Source organism: Camelus ferus, chromosome 14 (genome assembly GCF_009834535.1).
Source record: "Camelus ferus isolate YT-003-E chromosome 14, BCGSAC_Cfer_1.0, whole genome shotgun sequence".
In the NCBI taxonomy this organism is placed as follows: Eukaryota; Metazoa; Chordata; class Mammalia; order Artiodactyla; family Camelidae; genus Camelus; species Camelus ferus.
The window spans coordinates 10,650,721-10,669,887 of NC_045709.1; the positions used below are offsets into that span (position 1 = coordinate 10,650,721).

The following is a 19,167-nucleotide window of genomic DNA, read 5'->3' on the forward strand; positions in this document are numbered from 1 at the left end:
AGTCTCTTGGAATTTCTACACATATATATTTGACACTTTACTGAAATCCAATTCCACAATCCACATGATGGAAGAACATCCTTGTTTACTTGAGAGAGATACTCATCCATCATCTCATGAGACCACTGCTCACAGCCCTCAGGACTGCCTATTAGGAACATTATCTTGCTACAGTTTAATGCCCATTATTATGTAGAGTTGGGAAACATAGCCTTCTGATTAATTACCTTTTCTGATTGAGAATTACAATGTACCTCTTCTGTGGATTACTAATATCTAGACACGAGGAATAATCTCAACACCAAAGCTTAATTGAACTCTGTTAGTCTTCCTTGGAAAATTCAGAGGCAGCTTCAGGACTCACAGAATATCAGGTCATCACACATGTGTCGCAGATGTGCAGAAGTACGAGATAATTGGGGTTTCCACTTGATACAACGTAATGTGGCTTTTGGTTTGTCACAGCACAAGTCTCATGGGATACAAGTGTCCCCTGTCCAGCAAGTTCAGTCTTTTTTAAAATTTGAAATGTGTTTAAATGTTCAAAGGAGAGAAGGTCATGACCTGCCAAATTATAATACAGGGTATGTGTGATGATGCCAATTTCCTAAGGAAAAGTATGTATAATATACACTCACACACATAAGTTCGGGAAGATAGGTACCAAAATTTTAGCAGTAGTCCCTCTGGGTGATGAAACTACAGAGTTTTGTTGCCTTTTGTTTTACCTGCACTTTCTGGTTGTAAAAACTAATAATTAAATATTCCTTCTATAATGTAAATACATTAAAAAAAAAAAGTTCCCTACTTGAGCAAACCAACACAGCCTAATAAATAATTAAAAGGAGCACGGAAACACATTTCAATGTAGACTAAGAATGAATTAAACAGAAAGAATGGTAGCAATAGAAAACTTTCTCTGGGAAACAAGCATCCCATGAGCCATACTGTGAACCTGGAGGCGGGAGGCTGTGGTGCTGGGTCTAACAACGTGGAACTTGGGGCAGTGCTGTTGGGGAATACACGTGGGATTTGGGTCACTGCCTGGTCGTTACAGGCAGGGCTCTGTGAGCCATAAAGGATATGACTTGGAGTGACAAGAAGAGACTCTTATACTTGCAATTAAAATAATTCCTTGCCTGCATTTCTGCATCTGTTTCTAACCTCCTAGCTAGAATCAGATAAGGAAAACCACATCTTGGTTTCAATACTGATTCTCCATGACTGGGATGGGGGTTTAGCTTGAGCCTGAAGTCAGACCCTCAGTCGGGGCTTCTCAGTGCCCCGTCCTGGCCCTCCCAGCACAGGGGCAGTTGCTGGCTGGTTACTCTGCGGGGTCTCCACGTGTGTGGAGCACTTTAGCTCCTCCCACTTGGTTCTACTGGGGTTAATTTTCCAATAAATCCACCTGTTCTAGCGGAAGAGCAGGCTGACCACCCGATTCATACGTGTGAACAGAGGAAGGAGCCACGATTTCTAGAAAACTTTGTGGAGGGAAATGCCATTAGTGAGAATTTTATCCTAGTAATAAAAAGGGCTCAACAGAGTCTCCACTCTTGGGGGAGGGGGGTCGCTGTTCTAGAATCGCCCACCTCCTTGCTTGCCATTTCTCTCCATGGGCAAGAGGTCACGCCCTGAAGGAACCAGATCTCCAGCTTCCAGAAGCCCCTGCATTCTCCAGGAAGCAGAGCAGAAGCCACGTGAGGCTTCCAAGTCCTCGGTGTGTATCCAGCCCCCCTGCCCTTGCTCTCAGCCCCGCCACCCCTTGCACGGGGCTGGGGTCTGACCTCTGTGGCTCTCTTGGCCCCTGAGCTAAAGCTCCCTGGGTGCAGCAGCTCATTCTTACTTTTTAACCCCTGTAGTTCCTCCTACAGTTTTGTGCCAAGACTCACATTTGCTAAGTGAGTGAATTCCCAACAAGAGGGTCTGTCAGTGACTTAGCAGTTGGCACACGTGACCTGTCTTCAGCACAGTATGGTTTTCACATGATACACAGTATCTCATAGTCCTCAAAGCGACCCTATAACACAGGCACGCTGTTGCCCCTGCTTTCCGGATGAGAAAAACCCGCGCGAAGGGACTCACCTAAAGCAATACAGCTGATTATGGGTGTCAGGACCTGGATGCAGGCCCAGGAATTCTGATTAAGAGCTAATGCTCTTCCACTGTGACAGTGGGGCCCAAGCCTGGCGGCTCCTCCAACTGCCCTGCGGAGACGGTTAACGAACCAGAGACTGGACTCGCTGAATCACTCTCAGGGTGAGGCCCCCCATCTCTCCTGTCAACCACGGGTGATTTGATCCCCTCCCTCCCTCCCTCCCAGCACCTCCCCACACCCACAGCTCTGAGGCCACATCCCGGTGCCTGATACCAAAGCTGACAACCAGCTACCCTACAGGCTGGCCCTGACCAGGAAAGTCGTGTGTCCCTCCGCGAATCATCTCCTTATTTGTAAAGAACCTGCCAGGATCTTTCTCTGTAGAACACTGCTGGTTAAATAGCTCAACTTCTAGAAAGCTTGAGGTTTAAAAAATGGCTACGCCGCTCATCCTTCCCACGCAGAAGAGGTCAGGAAAGTTGACAGCCGTGCTTATGAAGGCCTCAGAAAAGCTGCTGAAAAGCCTCGGGGCCGAGCGTAAGGGCCCTGGCTCGTTGGACCCGTCTGGGAAAGGCAGTTGCCTTGTCAAGATTCTGGAATAGCTGAGGGCAAAGACCCTGGCAATTAAGTGACCACAAACTCATCCAAGAATTATCCATGTGGGTGGGGGGTTTGCACATGGCGGGGAATGTCCTTCCCGCTAAGAAGAGTGAGTCAAATTTGAAGGGAGTTGCAGATGCTCCAAGGCATTCTGCTTCATCTACACTCATGCAGGAGAGAGACCCTCCCTCACCCCGAAGTTTCCCAGAACGATTAGGAGCTGATGTAAGAGGTCCTCTAAGCTGACTTAACCCGCCATGAACCCCGCAAGTGGACGCCGTCAGACTGTGATTTACAGGGAGGGGTCCCCTCCAGAGACTGGCCTGGGCCACTTGCCTAAGTGCCGTCTGCAGGTCAGCCTGGAACCCATTATCATAACGGTCGGGTGAATCAGCTAGGAGACAAGTTGAAGCAAGCTGAAATTTGAAAAACACATTAACAGGGGTCTGAAGAGATGCCAGAAGAGCCTGCCAGCAGGGACAGCTGGAAGGCCAATTTTTTAGTCAATACTGAAAGGTGGCTGCTTCAATATCCGAGTCAAACACTGATTTCTCTCCGGCTCAGTACTCCCGTTTAATTGCGCTAGGGAGTCTCTCCACCGGCACATCTAACACCCAAATCCAGAGTGGAGTGAAAGGAAAGCACATCATTGAAGTGCAAATGAGGTCCTGGCTGCAGCCAGGCAGCCTGGGTCCTGCTGGAGTGTCTCCTGCCCTGGCAGCCAGGCTGAGACACCAGTGGCCATCACATCTCGGCCACCCCCAGAGAGGGGACTGTGGGGTGTGCTCCTTGCCTCTGCAGCCCTGTGGGCTGCCCCGGCCCTGGGAGAGTTTTGGGGAGAGTTCTCATCAGGGAGCGCAGTTGGGGCGGGGCAGAGAGGTGAATGCGTGTCCCTGGAGAGCAATCCTATGCTTGACAACCTGGTGAGGCTGACGGCATCCTTGACTGGCATCCTGAGGTTGGAAACAGCCTCTGAGGTAGTGAGCTCCAACAGTCTGACCTTCCGAGAGAGAGCTGACAGGCTTGGCTAATGACAGAAACGCTTTCCCGTGTGATGACGCCCACAGAGGGGCCAGGGAACAGCCCTGGGGATGGAGGCCAGAGCAGAGGCAGCCTTCGACCTCAGAGCCAAGCAGGATGTTATCAGATGTAGCCGTAAACCCAGGAGAACTGGGACCCAAATCAGGATGAGAAGGAAAAGGCAGGTCCTGGGGGAGGTGACACGAATCCCCTTTGTCTCCTGACAACCATCAGAGACAAGAAGCCTGGGGAGCTCACACTCCGAGCACCTGCAGAAGCTGTTAGAAGCACCTCCTGACTCAGGAGGGCTGGGCTGGGGTAGCTCACGGAGGCCCGTGGCCCAGCTGGCTTTGTCCTCACAGCTCCAAGCCTCTGGCCCACACGGCGCTGTTTCCCACTCGCCCCCAGCGTGTGAGGGATTCCTTAGCCACACCTCTGCTAACCACACCCAACGGTCAGAAATCTGTTCAGGTGGGGCCAGAGGATCTGATCAAGACATGGCTGGGCCATCCTGAAGCCAAGGAGTCCCAGTGCAGCTCCACCGCTGGGGGAAACCATGGAATGGATTTGGTCTGTTACTGAAGGAGGGCTCACGGGGACACGGGCAGCCCCCGACAGACAGCAGGGAGAGCGAGGCCTGCGTCTTCCACCTGCTAGTGGTGGGACCTTATATATCAGATAACCTTTCTGGAGTCAGACGTGCTACCGTTGCGCCATGAGGTCGGCCTCAGGTAACCTTTCTGAACTTCAAGTTTCCTACTTCTTATGGGACCAGTCATGTGATGGATGTAACACGTGACTTGGACCAAATGCCATCCTGTGGGTAAACTCCCAGCACAAAGCAGTTGCCCAACAAATGCCAGTTCTCTCGCCTTCCAGTTGACCCCCCAAATCTGAGGTGGCCTGTATTTCCTTCTCTAGTTGTTGGTGTTGGTTTTTGTCCAGGAAAGCAACAGTTAGAAGAGGTTGAGAAATGTCTGTCTCCCAGCTCTAAGTGAGATGTCCAGCCCTGCTGGCTTCCCCTGTGGAGGGACCTCCCATGCAGCAGCAGTTTGACAAATGAATCGCTTCACCTTCCTGGAACAGGAGCTCTTAGACTTGCCCCTCTGAGCTGTTTTGCAGAAGCCATTTCCGGATACAAATGACCGAGGTCTTCTTGCTTTGGCTGTTCCCGTGTTGACCCAGCAGCTCCTCAGCTTGCCCCGTACTTCCTGTGTGGACAGGGAGGCGCTGCAGCCAGACTGTCCAAGGCCCACCTCCCCGACCTCCCCCGCTCCCGCTCCCTTCCCCTCCCCTCCCACCCCTCTCTGGACATGCTGGCCTCCTGGTTCTCCTTTGAACTTGCCAGGCTGGTGTCCGCTTTAGAGCGTGGCACTGCCTGGAAGCCCCTACCTGGACAGCCATGCGGCTCCTTCCCTTCATGCTCATTTCAGCTTGAATGCTGCCCCCTCCAGGAAGCCTTCACTGGCCCTCTTTTCCATTACCCACTTTTATTTTCTTAACCAGAAATGATCTCATTCATTTTGTGACAGGTTGTCTGTCTCCCTCTACTAAAACCCAAGCTGCGTGAAGGCAGAAACCTCCTGTGTTCAGTTCAAGGAACACCTCAGATCCCACGATAGTGCCTGGCCTCAACCAACTGTATTCCTGGGGCATCTGGAAATGCTGTTGAACCAATCTATGAACGTTACATTCCAAACTGTATTAGCATTGGTGACTCCTCAGGGCTTGAACAGTGTCAGAAACATGCAACTGTAAGCAGGCAGGGAGCGAGGAGGGGGAGGGAAATGCCTCTGGGTGATGGCGGGAAGTCTACTTTGAGCTTCTCATGCCCGAATCCAAGATGCCACCTGCCCCCGGATCAGAGAGAGGCAAGTTTTGCTCTGTCTCCTCTCAGTGGAGTTGAACAGAAGCGTGCTGGTCATTCCCTCAACCTCATTCTGGGGTCAAACTAGAGGGACGTCTACAGGCATTGGGGCAGGGCCCAGTGCCAACGGCTCAAAGCCAGGAAGGGAGAAGGGGAGGGTTCAGTCTGCGGGCCATCCCTGTCCTTCTGCACTGCTCTGTGACCCCGAACTCAAACCTAGGGCTGTGTCAGTCCTGACTTGGGCTCCCAAGGAAGCTGAGTGGCTCACCAGAACGTTGGAGTGTAAGTGTGACCTGAGAGGAACCCTCACCCCTGCCATCTTTCTGGACAGAGCAGAGAAGATGGCACTGAGCCCTGCTTTGCGGTGGTGTCAATGCCCTGAGGTCAGTGCTAGGCAGCACCAGGTGATGGGGACGGGGCTGGGGATCTCCAGCACCCCTCACCAACAGGCAGCATGCTCCTGAGGGCACCATGTCCAGAGAAATGTCGGTTTGAGGGTTCATGGAGACTAAGTGTTTCTGAGACTTAGAGGTTCTCTGGGAGCGGGGCAGAGAGGGCCCTCTCAGAATGAGGGATCCCTTGGGGCACTTGGGGTGGGGAGGTGGGTAGGTTAGGGGAGCATTAAAAAAAAAACCTCCTCAAAACATAGAGCAACCATTAAAGGGCCCCAAACTCCGCCTGAGCCGCCCCTCTCTGGCTCTTCCCCAACCCCCTAGGAGCCCAGCTGCAGTGCTGGGGGTCTCCATCACATCCGGGGTACTCACCGCTGGCTGTGTCACTCTTGGGGGGCAGCTGCCAGCTGTCTGTGTACCTCATGATGGCCAGAGTTTTGCTGTCTTGACTTTCTTGACTTTCCTGAGCACTGACTTCTGAAAAAAAAAAAAAATGAGGGGAAGGCCTGTGAGCAGGTGTCAGGTGGGGCCTTTCTCTGAATGTTGGCAACCCCTGGGGCTCTCAACCTGCAGGGCACCGGGAACACAGGAAGGACACTGCTCAGGCCCCCTCTCCCCGCACTGCCATGGTCAGACAGGTCTCACGCTGGCTTCACACTGCAGTCCCATCAAGTTCAACCTCTTGGTCTCCCCCCCACACCCCCACAAGTTGTGCCCAGTGTCAGCACGTGTCCCCGGGAGCTGATACAAGGGGACAGCTGATTTGGGAAGAGTTCCTTCCCCTTCACCGTGGGCTCTGAGAGCCCATCTGGCTCGTGGGGAAAGTTTCATTGCCCCTAGAGGATTCACGGGATCACATCCTCCAGCCCCTCGGTCACTTAGGGAGCAGGGTCAGCATGGGGTCTCTCCTGAGGGATCCTGGCCTTCCTGTTCCTGCTGGAGCTGTGCCCCGGTGGGGACAGGAGGGGCAGGCACAGACAGGCAGATGCCCCCTTCCCCAGAGCCTGACACCCAAGGCTCAACGTCAGAAATCCTAGGCTGATGGGGAAAAGATGAGGGAAATGTAGAGAAGCATGGGGAAAAAAAAAGGTGGGACCCCCCACCTTCTGGGTTCCACACACAGGGTTGTGTTTCTCTGCACATTGACACTGGCCAGGAGTGGGGCTGGGGGCTGGCATCCACCCAGAGGAAGGGGTGACCTTATTATAAGCCATGCTCAAGGGGCTGCCTACCCGCAAAGGGTGCCTTTACCCACTTTGCACCAAGGTAGTGTTTAGGGCCTGAGAGGGGCTGTCCCCTCCCTCCTTTCTCGGGGTCCAGATTGAGATCTTCAACCGAGACACCCTCACTCATTTCCTGCTCTCCGTTGTTTCTGTTTGTTTCCAGCTCAGAACTGAAAGTGGGTTAGGTTCTACCAGCCCAGACCGTGTTCTAGAATCCCATTTCTCCAATTTCCAGTTTGTGAAAACCCCTCTGCAGAGGAAATGGGAGGAAGCAGTCTTGCGTTTGAGGCAGGTGCACCTTCCGAGCAAGATTCTGCCCGGTCCTGGCGCTAAAGCCTCCAGCTCCATCTTCCTCTCTCCCACCGTCAGGTGGCAAAAGACACCCCACCCCTTCCCCAACCTTTGTCTATTTCTGACAAAGAAAAGGGAAACGTTTATCCCTCTGTAGCAGCCCTCAGTCCTGGGGACGATGTGCTGGTGAGAGGGAGGAGGTGATGGGATGGGGAGGGGGGTGAGATGCCCAGAGCCTAGAAATTCAGAAACTCAAAAGAGGGTGCCTCCTGGTCTTTATTAGCCGAAGTTATTTCACTTTTTAATTTAAACTTTCTATCCAGTGCCTCCAACAATAAAATGTAGCCAAAACCAATCACAGCCCACAGGGATACTAAGGGGAGAAAATATTAGAACGAAAATGTCACCAAAACAATTTTACAGGTTCTCCAAATTTCCACCTCTTCATTGGTATAGCCTCAGTTTAAAAACAGTAACCATAATTTGCGCATCCCAAAGAGACATCCTGTGTCTATCAGCTACACACACCAGGAGCCTCTAGACTTAGATGCTTCCTTTGCAGGCCCAGGAGCGGCTAAGGATTAGCTCCTGTCAGAATGAATCCACTTCCTTCTCCAGTTTGCTTCAGAGGTTCAGGAAGGTTTCCCTGCTGCTACTGGGTCTCCCCTTCGGGTCAGCGTTTCCCAGCGGTGACCCAGGCGGTTGTTCAGGAGCCCTGACCATGTCGGTGGAGAGGGGGGGTCTGCCCTGCAGCTGGAGGAGGCCGCCTTGCTCCTTGGTGGATTCCAGCTGCTGCCTTTGCTTTTTCCTTTTTTTTTTTTTTTTTTCTTTTTGAGCATCGTGACCCAAATGGTGATCCCTGGTCTGGCTTAGCCCTGGGTTGTTTTAACCTCATCTCACTCTCTTGTCATTCCTGGAGCCAAGTGAGTCATGGATTTTGTCCTGCTTCCCAGTTTTTGAAGCCAGCAGACAATGAGGAAGGGAAGGTGGAAGTTTCCAAGGTGTGAAGGAAGCCTGTTCTGGAGCCTTCCCTGAGGCTGAGGAGCAGAGGGAGGCTCTGAAATCATCCCCCAGCAGCAGGAGAGGCTGATGGACAAAGCCCCTTTCTTGGACAGGGAGAACCTCAAACAAATGCACAAGAGACCCTGCAGGCAGGTCCATCAGCCCAGATCAAGGAATATCGGAATATTCTGGATGCAAGAGAAGACCGTTCAGGGCAAACTGGTTACCGAAAGTGGCAGCTTGGGGGTGGACAGGGAGGATGCCCACGCTGGCCGTCAAACCCCGGGACCTCACTGAACACAGTTGAAGTTGTTGGTGGAAAAAATATTCAGAACCAACAACGAGGCTTCTCCCTTTGCTTACCCGCAGGGCCAGTCCGAGTCAGAGGTCTCCCCATGACCTCATCCTCCGAGGCATTCAGGTTCTGGATCAGAAAGTATGTGGTCATTTTCCCTTTCCCTTTCACATCGATTTCACCCCTTTCAATGATTTCAAACCCCTGATTTTCCAGGGCTCTGCACAGAGAAAAGAAAAATGCACAGATATCAAAGGTCGCATGCTGTCACTTGAGAGTTGGCCACCTTGGGAAGGCTGCTGTGAGAGGTAGGGTCTGGGAATAAGAAGAAGGGCACAGGGAGGGGCCCAGGAAAGGGACAGAGCCGCAGAAGAAGGTGGCTTGTTCATTTATTTACCGGCCGCCGAGGGATGTTGGAGAAAAACCACAGAACAGGGCAGGCTAGCGATGTTTCACATTCACGGTCAGCTGCCTCAGCCAAGGCTCAGCACTCAGCCACCCTCCCTTGTCCTTGGCCGTGGAGATTTCAGACCTTCGCCTCGCGTATCATGTTCCCCCACTGGGCACCCGCTCGCCTCACCCTCACACTGCTGACCGCGCCTCCTACTCTGACCTGATTCAGCCACTAGAGGTGAGACCCTGCAACTTCTCATCCCATTGACCACACCTACCCTTTTCCTCCCAACCTCAGAGGCTGTCTTGTCCAAGGGCGCCCCACCCAGGCTCCCTTCCCACCTCCTCAGGGCCTGGTCCATCAGTCATCTCTCCATCTGCATCCTTCCCTCAGCCTTACCAGCATGCTAAGCTCGCTTCCATCCTAAATAGAAGTAAAATCCATCTCACTTGATCACCCCCCACTTTAGTCCCATATAAACGCTCTCTTCTTTTTATCTTTCAACCCACAACCCAGTGTCTGTCCCTTCCCCCCATCCTACCACAACCACTTCTAATAATGTCCCAAACCTCCGGTGAATATTTTTCAATCCTTGTCACTACAGTTGACATTTTTGTTCAATTCTTCCTCCATAAAAACATCTACAAGGGTGCTTCTCACCCTGAATTCTGTTCCTCCCGCCTCTTCCACAGGCTCCTCCTCCGTCTGCCACTTAAATGTTAGTTCTTTCCACTATTCTTCTTACATGGCATCCCTCCCCAGGGATCTCATCAACTTTTGTGGCTTAATTACTGCCTGTATGTTATTACTGCAGGTCTGGGTCCCAGCCAACAGCCTGACTCCAAATTTCATCCATCCATGTAATGGCACCTCTCCCTAGAAGCTCCCCAGCTCCTTTGATTTCAACACTTCCCAACCTGAACTTGTCGTCTGCCCCTCTGAACTGGAAGCCTCTTCCTTGTCCCATCTCAGATGGTGAGATTCAGGCCCCACTGGCCCAGAATGAACTGGGAGGCATTCAGCTCCTCCCTCTTTTTCTCATCCCCCATTTCTAGCAATTACCAAGTTTAGCTGATTTTACTCTCCCCTAGATTCCCACCAACAAATGTTCTAGTTCAAACCGAACTCCTAACAGTCTTCTCCTTCCCGTTTCCTGATGCTCAGACCTGCCCTTATCTGCGGCCTAGCGTGGTCGGTGTCAAACAGGACCCTGACCTTGCCGTGGTCTTGGATCTCACTCCCCTCAGGGGCCCCGCTTCACCTACAGAGTAAGCCCCTGCCCTTCGGTGAGGCACACACAGCTTTCTCCACTATCTTCCACCCCAGCAAAACTAAGTTGTTCGTAGTTCTCTGCACTTCCTCTCCACCTGTGTTGGTACTGGTTGTTTTTCACTCCCAAGGCCCCAGTTTTGGCTAAATTCTGCTCTGGAACCCCTTGCTCAAAGATTCAGCTCAGGATCCTCCCTCCTCCACACAGAATCTCTTTCCTGGGTTCAGCTCCCTCACCCCAGGCTCCACAACACACGGGAGTTCCCTCAGGCATGAGAATGGGGTGCTTAATGCCTGACCCTCTGGGTTGTAACCAGGCTGTTTCCCTTCCTAGCCTTCCTGTGACCTGAGGCGAGTGATTAACCTTTTTGTGCCTGATTTTTCTCCCTCATCTGTAGATAATAAGCATATATCTTCATAGTTGTTGCAGCAGTAGACAAGCTAACGTACGTTAAAGAACTTAGAAGAGAGTGGGACCTCTTGTAAGTTCTCGAGGAACCACATTGTTTCACGCATATCTTTATCATTGTACTTATCACACATTAAAAATAATTATCTGTAAATATTTCTTTCTTCCACTGGACCCAAAGGTCAGCAAACTTTTTTCGTAAAAGACCAGATAGAAAATATTTTCAGCTTTGGGGACCACATAGTCTCTGTCACAACTACTCAACCCTGCTGTTGTAGCATGAACGCAGCCACGGACAACACTTAAATAAAGATTATGGCTGTGTTTCAATAAAACTTTATTTACAAAAACAAGCAGCAGGCTAGCCACTATGGTCTGTGGCTAAAACTTGCCAACTCCTGCACTGGACCATATGCTCCTTGAGAACAAACACTGTCTTACAGCAAAGACTCAACAATATTTATTGTCTGTCACAATGTCTTCTGGAAGACAGTGTGGCAAGGAAGAAAAGGCATGGGTTTCCTCCATTACCCCCATCTGGGGGAGGCTAGGCACTGTATGTTCTAGAAGGGGAAGAGACCAAGAAAGGCACGAAAAAATGAATGGCTACCTGTAGGCTGTGGGGCTGAGGTGCACTTTGTTGGGGAGCCCGTGACTTTCCATCCTGGAAGCTGTGTTCACAGTGTCACCAAACAAGCAGTACCGCGGCATCTTGTCCCCCACGACACCTGCCAAGACTGGTCCCGTGTGGATGCCCACTCTGATCTGTACAGAGAGAACCTCGTTGAAAAGTGATCATTGAATACTCTTGCTTTTATTTTTAAATTGAGGTATAATTTACATAAAAACATTAAGATCTGTCTTCTTTATCTCCATAAGTTTTGGCCAAGTGCAAATATCCCTGTAACTATCATCCGAAATAAAATACAGACTCGTTCCTTTACCTTGCGAAGTTTTCTTGTGCCCTTTTCCAGTTACGTTCTATCCCTCCCTGCAGAGGTTAACCACTTTTTTATTTCTTCTAACTGGATTAGTACCCACCCTAACAGCCTGCTTTTAACCTGATCATCTCTTTAAAGGCTCTGTCTCTGTATATAGTCACATTCTGAAGTACCAGGGGTTAAAGCATCAGCATATGAATTTCAAAAGGAACACAATTTAGCCTAAACCATTGAAGTTTATCATTTTTCTTTCCTTCATAGTGATTTGTGACCCATCTAAGAAATCATTGCTTACTTCAAAGTCTTGGCGCTATTCTTCTGTATTTCAAGATTTATAGTTCTAGCATTTACGTTTGGGTCTGTAATATATTTCAAATTAATTTTTATAAATGGAGTGAGGTAGGACTGAGGTTCATTTTTCTTCCCAAATGGACATTCAATTGTAACAGAACCACTTCTTAAGAAGATTCCTTCCTCATTCGATTGATTTGGAACCTAGGTCAAAACTCAGTTGTCCTTAAATATAGTCAATTTCTGCTCCAATCTATTTGTGTGTACTTCTGCCAATTCCACTGTCTTTATTACTGTAGCTTTAAAATTAGTCTAGAAATTAATGTAAGTCCTCCAATTTTGTTATTTTTCAAGATTTAAAACTAAGTTTAAACAGTCTATTTCATTTTCCAATTTTTTAAATCCTTAGTGTATAGAAATTGAACTAATTTTTATATACTGTTCTTGTATCCTGTGATCTTACTGAACTTACTAGATCCCATAGTTTACTGTGGTTTGTGTAGGGTTTTCTAGGTGCATCTTTATTTGGTCTACAAATAATGATCATTTTACTTCTTCCTTTCCAATACTTATGTCATCTCTCTTTTTCTTGCCTTATGGCACTAGGGTGGGGTTTTTGGTATATTAGACTAGAAGTGCTTGTCTTTGTATTCACTCAGTTTGGATTTGCTTAGCTCGTGGAATCTGTGAGTTGACATTCTTCACCTCAAGGATATTCTCAACCATTGTCTCTTGAAATATTTCCTCTGACCCTGTCTCACTCTACTCCTGCGAGGGCTCCAGTGCCTGTATGGTAGTCCATATGACATTATCCGACACAGATCCAGGATGCTCTGTTCCACTTTTCCCACCCTGTTTTCTTCTTTATGTTTCAGTTTAAATCATTTCTATTGCTCTTCTGATCCTTTCCTCTACTATGTCTAGTCTCTTTTAAGCTCATAAATTGAATTTTTGATTTCTGATTTCTGATATGGTTTTCCTGTCCATGGGATGGATAGGTAGTGCATATGTGTATATTTCTCCCTTATTACCTCCCATCTTGTTTTTGTTTTGTTTGTTTGTTTTTTAATTTACTGCATTGGGGATTTTAGTCAACAGCTGTATCTGTATGCTTACAATGCACCAGTTTCATGGACATGATACGTGGCCAGTATTTACTCCAAAGACTGCCGTGGAGTCCTGCAGTATTTCTCAGCTTCTAAATCTTTGTGGTGAGGGTGAGTGTGGTGCATTTTCAGAATTCCCTGCATAGCGGGTTATCATTTGGGAAAATCTTATTCCATCTTATAACTGACTTAATTTTTTTTAGTTGGCTGTTTATTTTGCAGAACTGACTGACAGGAATAGGGAAGGGATCTAGATTTTAAAGGACAGAGGCACTGCTCTAAACCATCTCGGGGAGGTTAGGATCAACTGAGCAGACAGAAGATGCCATTTACTTTTCATCACCAAATGTGTCCAGCGTTTATAGTGTGAACAAACTTTTGTACTTGGAAGAGAAGCTTCCTGCGTTCCTGTGAGAAAGGCGAGCAGATGTCTCACTAGTGGCCACGTGGTGGAAGGAAAGCGATTCTGAATATCTAATGGCACCACGGTGTCTGGCCCGCTGGCTGGAGGCAGTTTCACACCTCAGCCCGAGTTCCGAACCTGTCAGACGGCATGTTGGATACACAACTTCCCCCGGCGAAGGAAAGCTGGCTGTTTAGTAAATCTGAACCACTTGTTGAAATGTTTACACAAAAAGGCAGGGATAAGAAATGAGCTGGCTGTCTATGGACTGAGCCCCACAAAGTGAATGAGGAGATGTGTTCAGCACTGTCCTCAGTTATGGACAAAGGAAGGTGACAGTGAGTCACATCATAGTCCCCGACTCCAAAACCTCTCCTGAAATTTGAGAGAAGGTGGGACAATAACATCCTAACTAGCATCTCTGTTACTTAGGAACATAGGCAGAGAAGAGTGGGGAGACAGGACCCATTTTAATTATTGTCACATACCCAGCAACTATCTGAGCAGACTAAAACAGAAGTCCACCTTTTGTGTGTGAGAGGGGCTGGTGTTAAGCAGAGTACTCAGTTGCTGTCTACCTGGATGGGTTCTCCAGTAACAGGATTCATCACTTCCTTTGCAGAAATCCTCATCCCCAAGGCAAAGTTAGCTACTCTTTGAGCATGGCTTCCAATAGGCACGGGTACACCCCCTACCACCATGTAAGCATCTCCTATGGTTTCCACCTGTAAGGGGGAAAGAGAAACCATTCAGGGGGCTTTCTTAATACACTAAACTTAGGACTAAATATTTTTGGCATTTTCCATATAGCGACAGAAGGACCATATTAAAGCTGGAGATATGAGGAGGATGAGGGAGGAGGTGAGAAGGAAAATGACTCAGGAAAGAACGAGGAGGGAGCCAAAAGGTCCTTCTGCTTTTGGTTCAGACAAGTCCCAGAGAAGACGAAGCCCCTGGGGTAGTCGTATGATGCTGTGCATTAGATAGACACACGTCACTTAGGTTAGACTTTCTCTTGCAGTGAAGGAGCAGTATTCTCTGGGAAGACAGTGTGCCCCTCAAGGGCAACCTTAGCATTGGGTATTATGAGAAGATGCCTAAAAAAACCTAAAATCCTAAGGCACCTCCAATCGTTTTAGCTCTTCCTCCTCTCCCCACTCGCATCTACACTGAACCCCACACCAGTGAGGAGAGAGGGAAAGGAAGAGCCCCCACTGGCCACCTGCCCTGCCTGAGCACACAGGGACACACGCCCCACCACCCCTCACGCTTACTTTGTAGACCTCGTGGAAACTGGCTAACCTGTCAAACTTGGAGTACATCGAATTCAGCATATTCGCTATTTGGATAGGTTCACAGGCAGCGCAGATGTTGTTAAAGGTCACCACGTTGCTGAAGAGAATTGTGCAGGTTTTAAATTCTCCTGCAACGTAAATCAATGTCAGTGATAGCCAAGGATGTAGACTATGAATTCTATTAAGTCTGGATTCAAGTGCCCTTTTGGGAACCAAATCTGACTGTGCCTTGGAGAAAAGGAGCCAGAAGCCAATCAGCATTCACTGCCCCCTCACCAGACATTTATCGAGTGCTGTGAGCTAGTTGTCGTGCTGGGAGAATCTTAAATGTGAAGCAGACAGGGTCCCTGCCCATAAGGAGCACCTGGTCTAGTGAAAGAGACAGGGTGCAAACAAATGTTCAGTAAGACATGCAGAGCTCTCGGGGAGACAGGATGACTGGCTGGGCGCTGGCTTACAGAGTTGCCCCTGGCCAGGTGGGCTAAGGCAGGGTCTGAACTCCGGGAGACCCAGGCTTAGGGCTGATGGGGAACTTACCACTTCATGGCGACCAGTCTCCATCTCCATATGTCAGGGGAGCTGCCGTAGCCTCAACACCTCCTACCAACTCATCGGCTGCTTCTGCTCTTGCCCTGGCTCTCGCTCATTTCCACAGAGCACCCAGATGTTCGTCAGGTCCCTGACTCCTTGGCCCCAAACCTGCCATGACTTCCAGTACACTTAGAGTAAAACACTTCATCCTTTCCATGGACCATAAGGTCCCCTCTGACCTCATGGCTCCCTGCTTTCTCTCTTGCTCACTCTGCATGGGCCACACTGGTCTCCTGAGGGTTTCCCCTGCTTAGGGCCTTTGCACCTGCTGTTTCCTGCGCCTGACGTGCTTTTTTCCTAAATATCCTCAGGCTGTCTCACAACGCAGATGTAAGCACCTCAGGGAGAAAATTCTTGACAGAATAACAATCCCTAGGCTCTCTGTCCTTAGTCTGATTGCTGTCCCCCACCCATAAGACTTATGTGGCATGGTATCTTACGTGGGGTTGTTATTTGGTTATTATCTGTCTCCCCCAGTGGAATACAAGGTCCACGAGATGAGAGACTGATCTCTGCTGTATCCCCTATACCCAGAGCAGGACCTGGGACATCAATAAAGACCTGTGGAATGACTCGTTGAACACAGCTGGACGCCTTCTGTGTTGTTGCTGCCTCTGGCAATGATCTCCCCGTCTTGTAACTTTCTCTTCCCTTTGGCTGCTGGCCTGCATCCTCTCTTCTTATTCGTCCTACCTTTCCGATCTCCATTTTATATGTTTCATTGGCTTTTCTTCCTTCTGAAAGAATGTGTCCCCTAAGCTTCAATACTCAACCGTCTTTCTTCCCACTTCACACCTCCCTAGAGGAACTTATCCATCATTCAGAGTCTATGATTAATCACCAATCACACTGCAGTAACTCCCAGATCTAGAGCTCTCCCTACAATTCCCGCTGCCTGTAGGTGGTCATGAGATGTGGAGTTTCCCATGGGCCTTTCAAACATATCAGTTCTCAAACTGACCTTGTCATTCTGCCCTCAAACCTGCTCTTCTTTCTGCTTCTGCCTTAGGATAAAACATTACATCTTTCCACATGAGAAACCTCACACTCATCCCTGACTCCCATGTCTTACCTGCCCTGCATCTCCTCAGTTATGAATCCTGCTGATTCCTACTCGTGCTGCCTTAATTCAGGCCTTTCCCCATCACTCATCCTGCACTGCGATGGGCTTCCAGTCCACCTCCCTCTCATGCGCTTACTACACTGCAGCCAAAATTATCTTCGTAAAACTAATCATGTCACTTCCATTAAAAACAAAAAAACTTTAATAAATCCGCCACATCTGAAATAGGCCATTTCTTTCCCCACGATAATCCAGATTCATCACTTACCAGCGAAGTCTCATCCTACCTGCCCAGCCTCAGCAGGCGCCACTCTGCCATGTACCCCCACGTTCTAGGGACAACGCCTGCAGTATTGACCTTCACGCTGCCTGACCTTCGCCCTCACTACTTCATTCTCCTAAAACACCTTTCCCTTCTCTTTCTGCTGAAATTCAGCCTCAAGGCCCAACCCAAGTGCCACACTGTTCATATCAGCCCTTGCCCCAACTGCTAACCTCTTTTTCTCTTCTGCAGTCTGTTTATTGTTCATTCTGGTGTCCTCTGTTTCCACAGTAACTTAAGTGGTGGGGAAAAGGATGCATTTGGGAGTTCAATGGACTTCTGATTGGTTTCCAGCTCTTTTACTCATAAACTGGAGTGAGTAAATTTGCTCCCCTGTTATGTAACCCTGAAGGGCACTGCCTCCCGCCCTGGTCCCCGTGAAGGGCCGGGACACCCTCACCTGCAGCGACCTTTCTGCCCTCCTCCAGCTGGTTGGCCACGTGCTCCGGCAGCATGGCGTACAGCAAGATCTCCGTTTTCTTCTTCTCGATGGCCAAGTCCTTGGAGAGGATCTGCAGCTCCTCCTTCTTCCTCTCCAGCTGGATGGACAGCTCCATCTCCGCCAGGCGCTGCTGGTTCAGGAGGATGAGGTCCCTGGTGCTGTCGTGGGGGGCGATGTCCGACAGGTGCATCCGGCGCGCCTCCAGCTCGCGCAGGCTGCGCAGCTGCGGCGAGCACACGTACATCATGCAGCGCGTGGCCTCCATCCAGATCATCTGGCCTGCCGGCCCGGGAGAGAGGCGGGACAGCGCAGCGCGTCAGCACGCAACACCGGGCCCGCAGCCGCTCCGCGCGCCCTGCTGTCCCCGCGCAGCCCCACGCCCTCCTTTCAGCCTGGGCAGCGCGGACGTTTCCTCCACTTCCCTCCTCCGCGCGCTCCTCTCCCCCTCTCTCCACCGCGGCTCTCTCCGTGGCTGCTGCTCTCACCTCCAGGTGACTCGGGTCCCTGTCCCACTGCCTCCCTGCACAAGCCTGGCAACCTTTCCCTCACTGGCCCTTCTGCTGCTCCAGCGTGTTAAGCGGACCCTCCTTCCTTGGAATCTGGCTGCCGGGGGCCCACCCCGACACTGATTTCACTCGGAGATTTCCCTACTTCTTTCAAGTTTTCCTTTAGGACTTTGACTATTCCTCGATGTTGGGGTTCCCTGGGGTTCCGTCTCCGCGTTCTCCTTCAGCGCTCCCCACCGCACCCCACACCTGCTGACGGTGAATCTGAATTTACAGTTGAATCTGTTTCCTGGACTCAAGATACCTGCTACTTTTAAAAATAGATGTTTATGCTCTTATTCTAAAAGCAGTAGACATTCACTGCAGAAGATGAAAAAAATGGGAGAAAGTAATAGAAATCACCCATAGTCATACCACACAGAGTTACTGTTAATATTTTAGGGTTTATCTTTTTATAATCCAAAAGTGGAATTATCAGCCATCTTCCTTGGTAATCTCAATTTTTCACTTAAAATATATAACAGGGATTCTTCCAAAGCATTACACATGGATATGCATCATAGTTTTGGCTGGCTACATTGATTATACTGTATTTTACTTGAGCAATAAGCTAGCATGGATTTTTATGTCTGTTTTATCATTCTACAAACAAGATTGCAATGAACAAGCTTGAGGTATGTCATTGTGCATAATTGTGGCTATTTTGTTAAAGGATGTAGTCTTTGACACTGAATTACTTGACCAAAAAAACTCCTTTTCAAGACTTTGCTACATATTGCCAAATTGCCCTGTAAGTTGTGACAATTTACACTCCCAGAAGTGATTTGTTAAAATTATTATCTAGTAGGTATTTCTACATGGATGCCTGCAACTGAACTTGCCTTCAATCCCCTCTACAAATCTCTTTTTTATTAATTCTTTCATCACGTACATTTTTAGTTCCTCCAGGAGCCAGGCACACTGTTTGAGGCGTGGAGGATACAGCAGTGATACAAACTAACAAAGCTGCCCTCAAGTATTCACATCACGTCTTTTCTCAATCACACCTTCATGACCCAGTTACCTAAGCAAAAAAAGCTAACGATTATCCTAAATATTCCCTCTTTTTCAAGCCCTACCTCCAGTCACCAATTTCTGCCTTAACTATCTTGATTCCCCAGTCACGTTCCGGAGCCCCTGCCTGACTGCATTCGGCACTCAAAGCTGCTCACCTGCTCTCCAGAGGCGGCCTCCTCCTGGCCTCCATCTTCTCTACACTCTGGTCCATCCTTCTCATGCCTCCATAATGATCACTCTAAATCTCCAATCTGATTGTGGAAGATACTTAAAAATGCTTCCCACTGCATG

The 19,167-nt window shown here is 49.3% G+C and overlaps 1 protein-coding gene across 1 annotated transcript in view; it reads right to left on the minus strand.

Annotated features, from left to right (window-relative positions):
- LOC102510749 (guanylate cyclase soluble subunit beta-2) overlaps positions 1-19,167 on the minus strand; it is a 57,211-nt gene that overhangs the window by 2,797 nt on the left and 35,247 nt on the right. Inside the window, 6 exon segments of the mRNA XM_032496797.1 lie at positions 6,350-6,454; positions 8,857-9,008; positions 11,471-11,625; positions 14,180-14,326; positions 14,876-15,024; positions 17,273-17,593. Coding sequence (XP_032352688.1) covers positions 6,350-6,454; positions 8,857-9,008; positions 11,471-11,625; positions 14,180-14,326; positions 14,876-15,024; positions 17,273-17,593 — 1,029 coding nt within the window.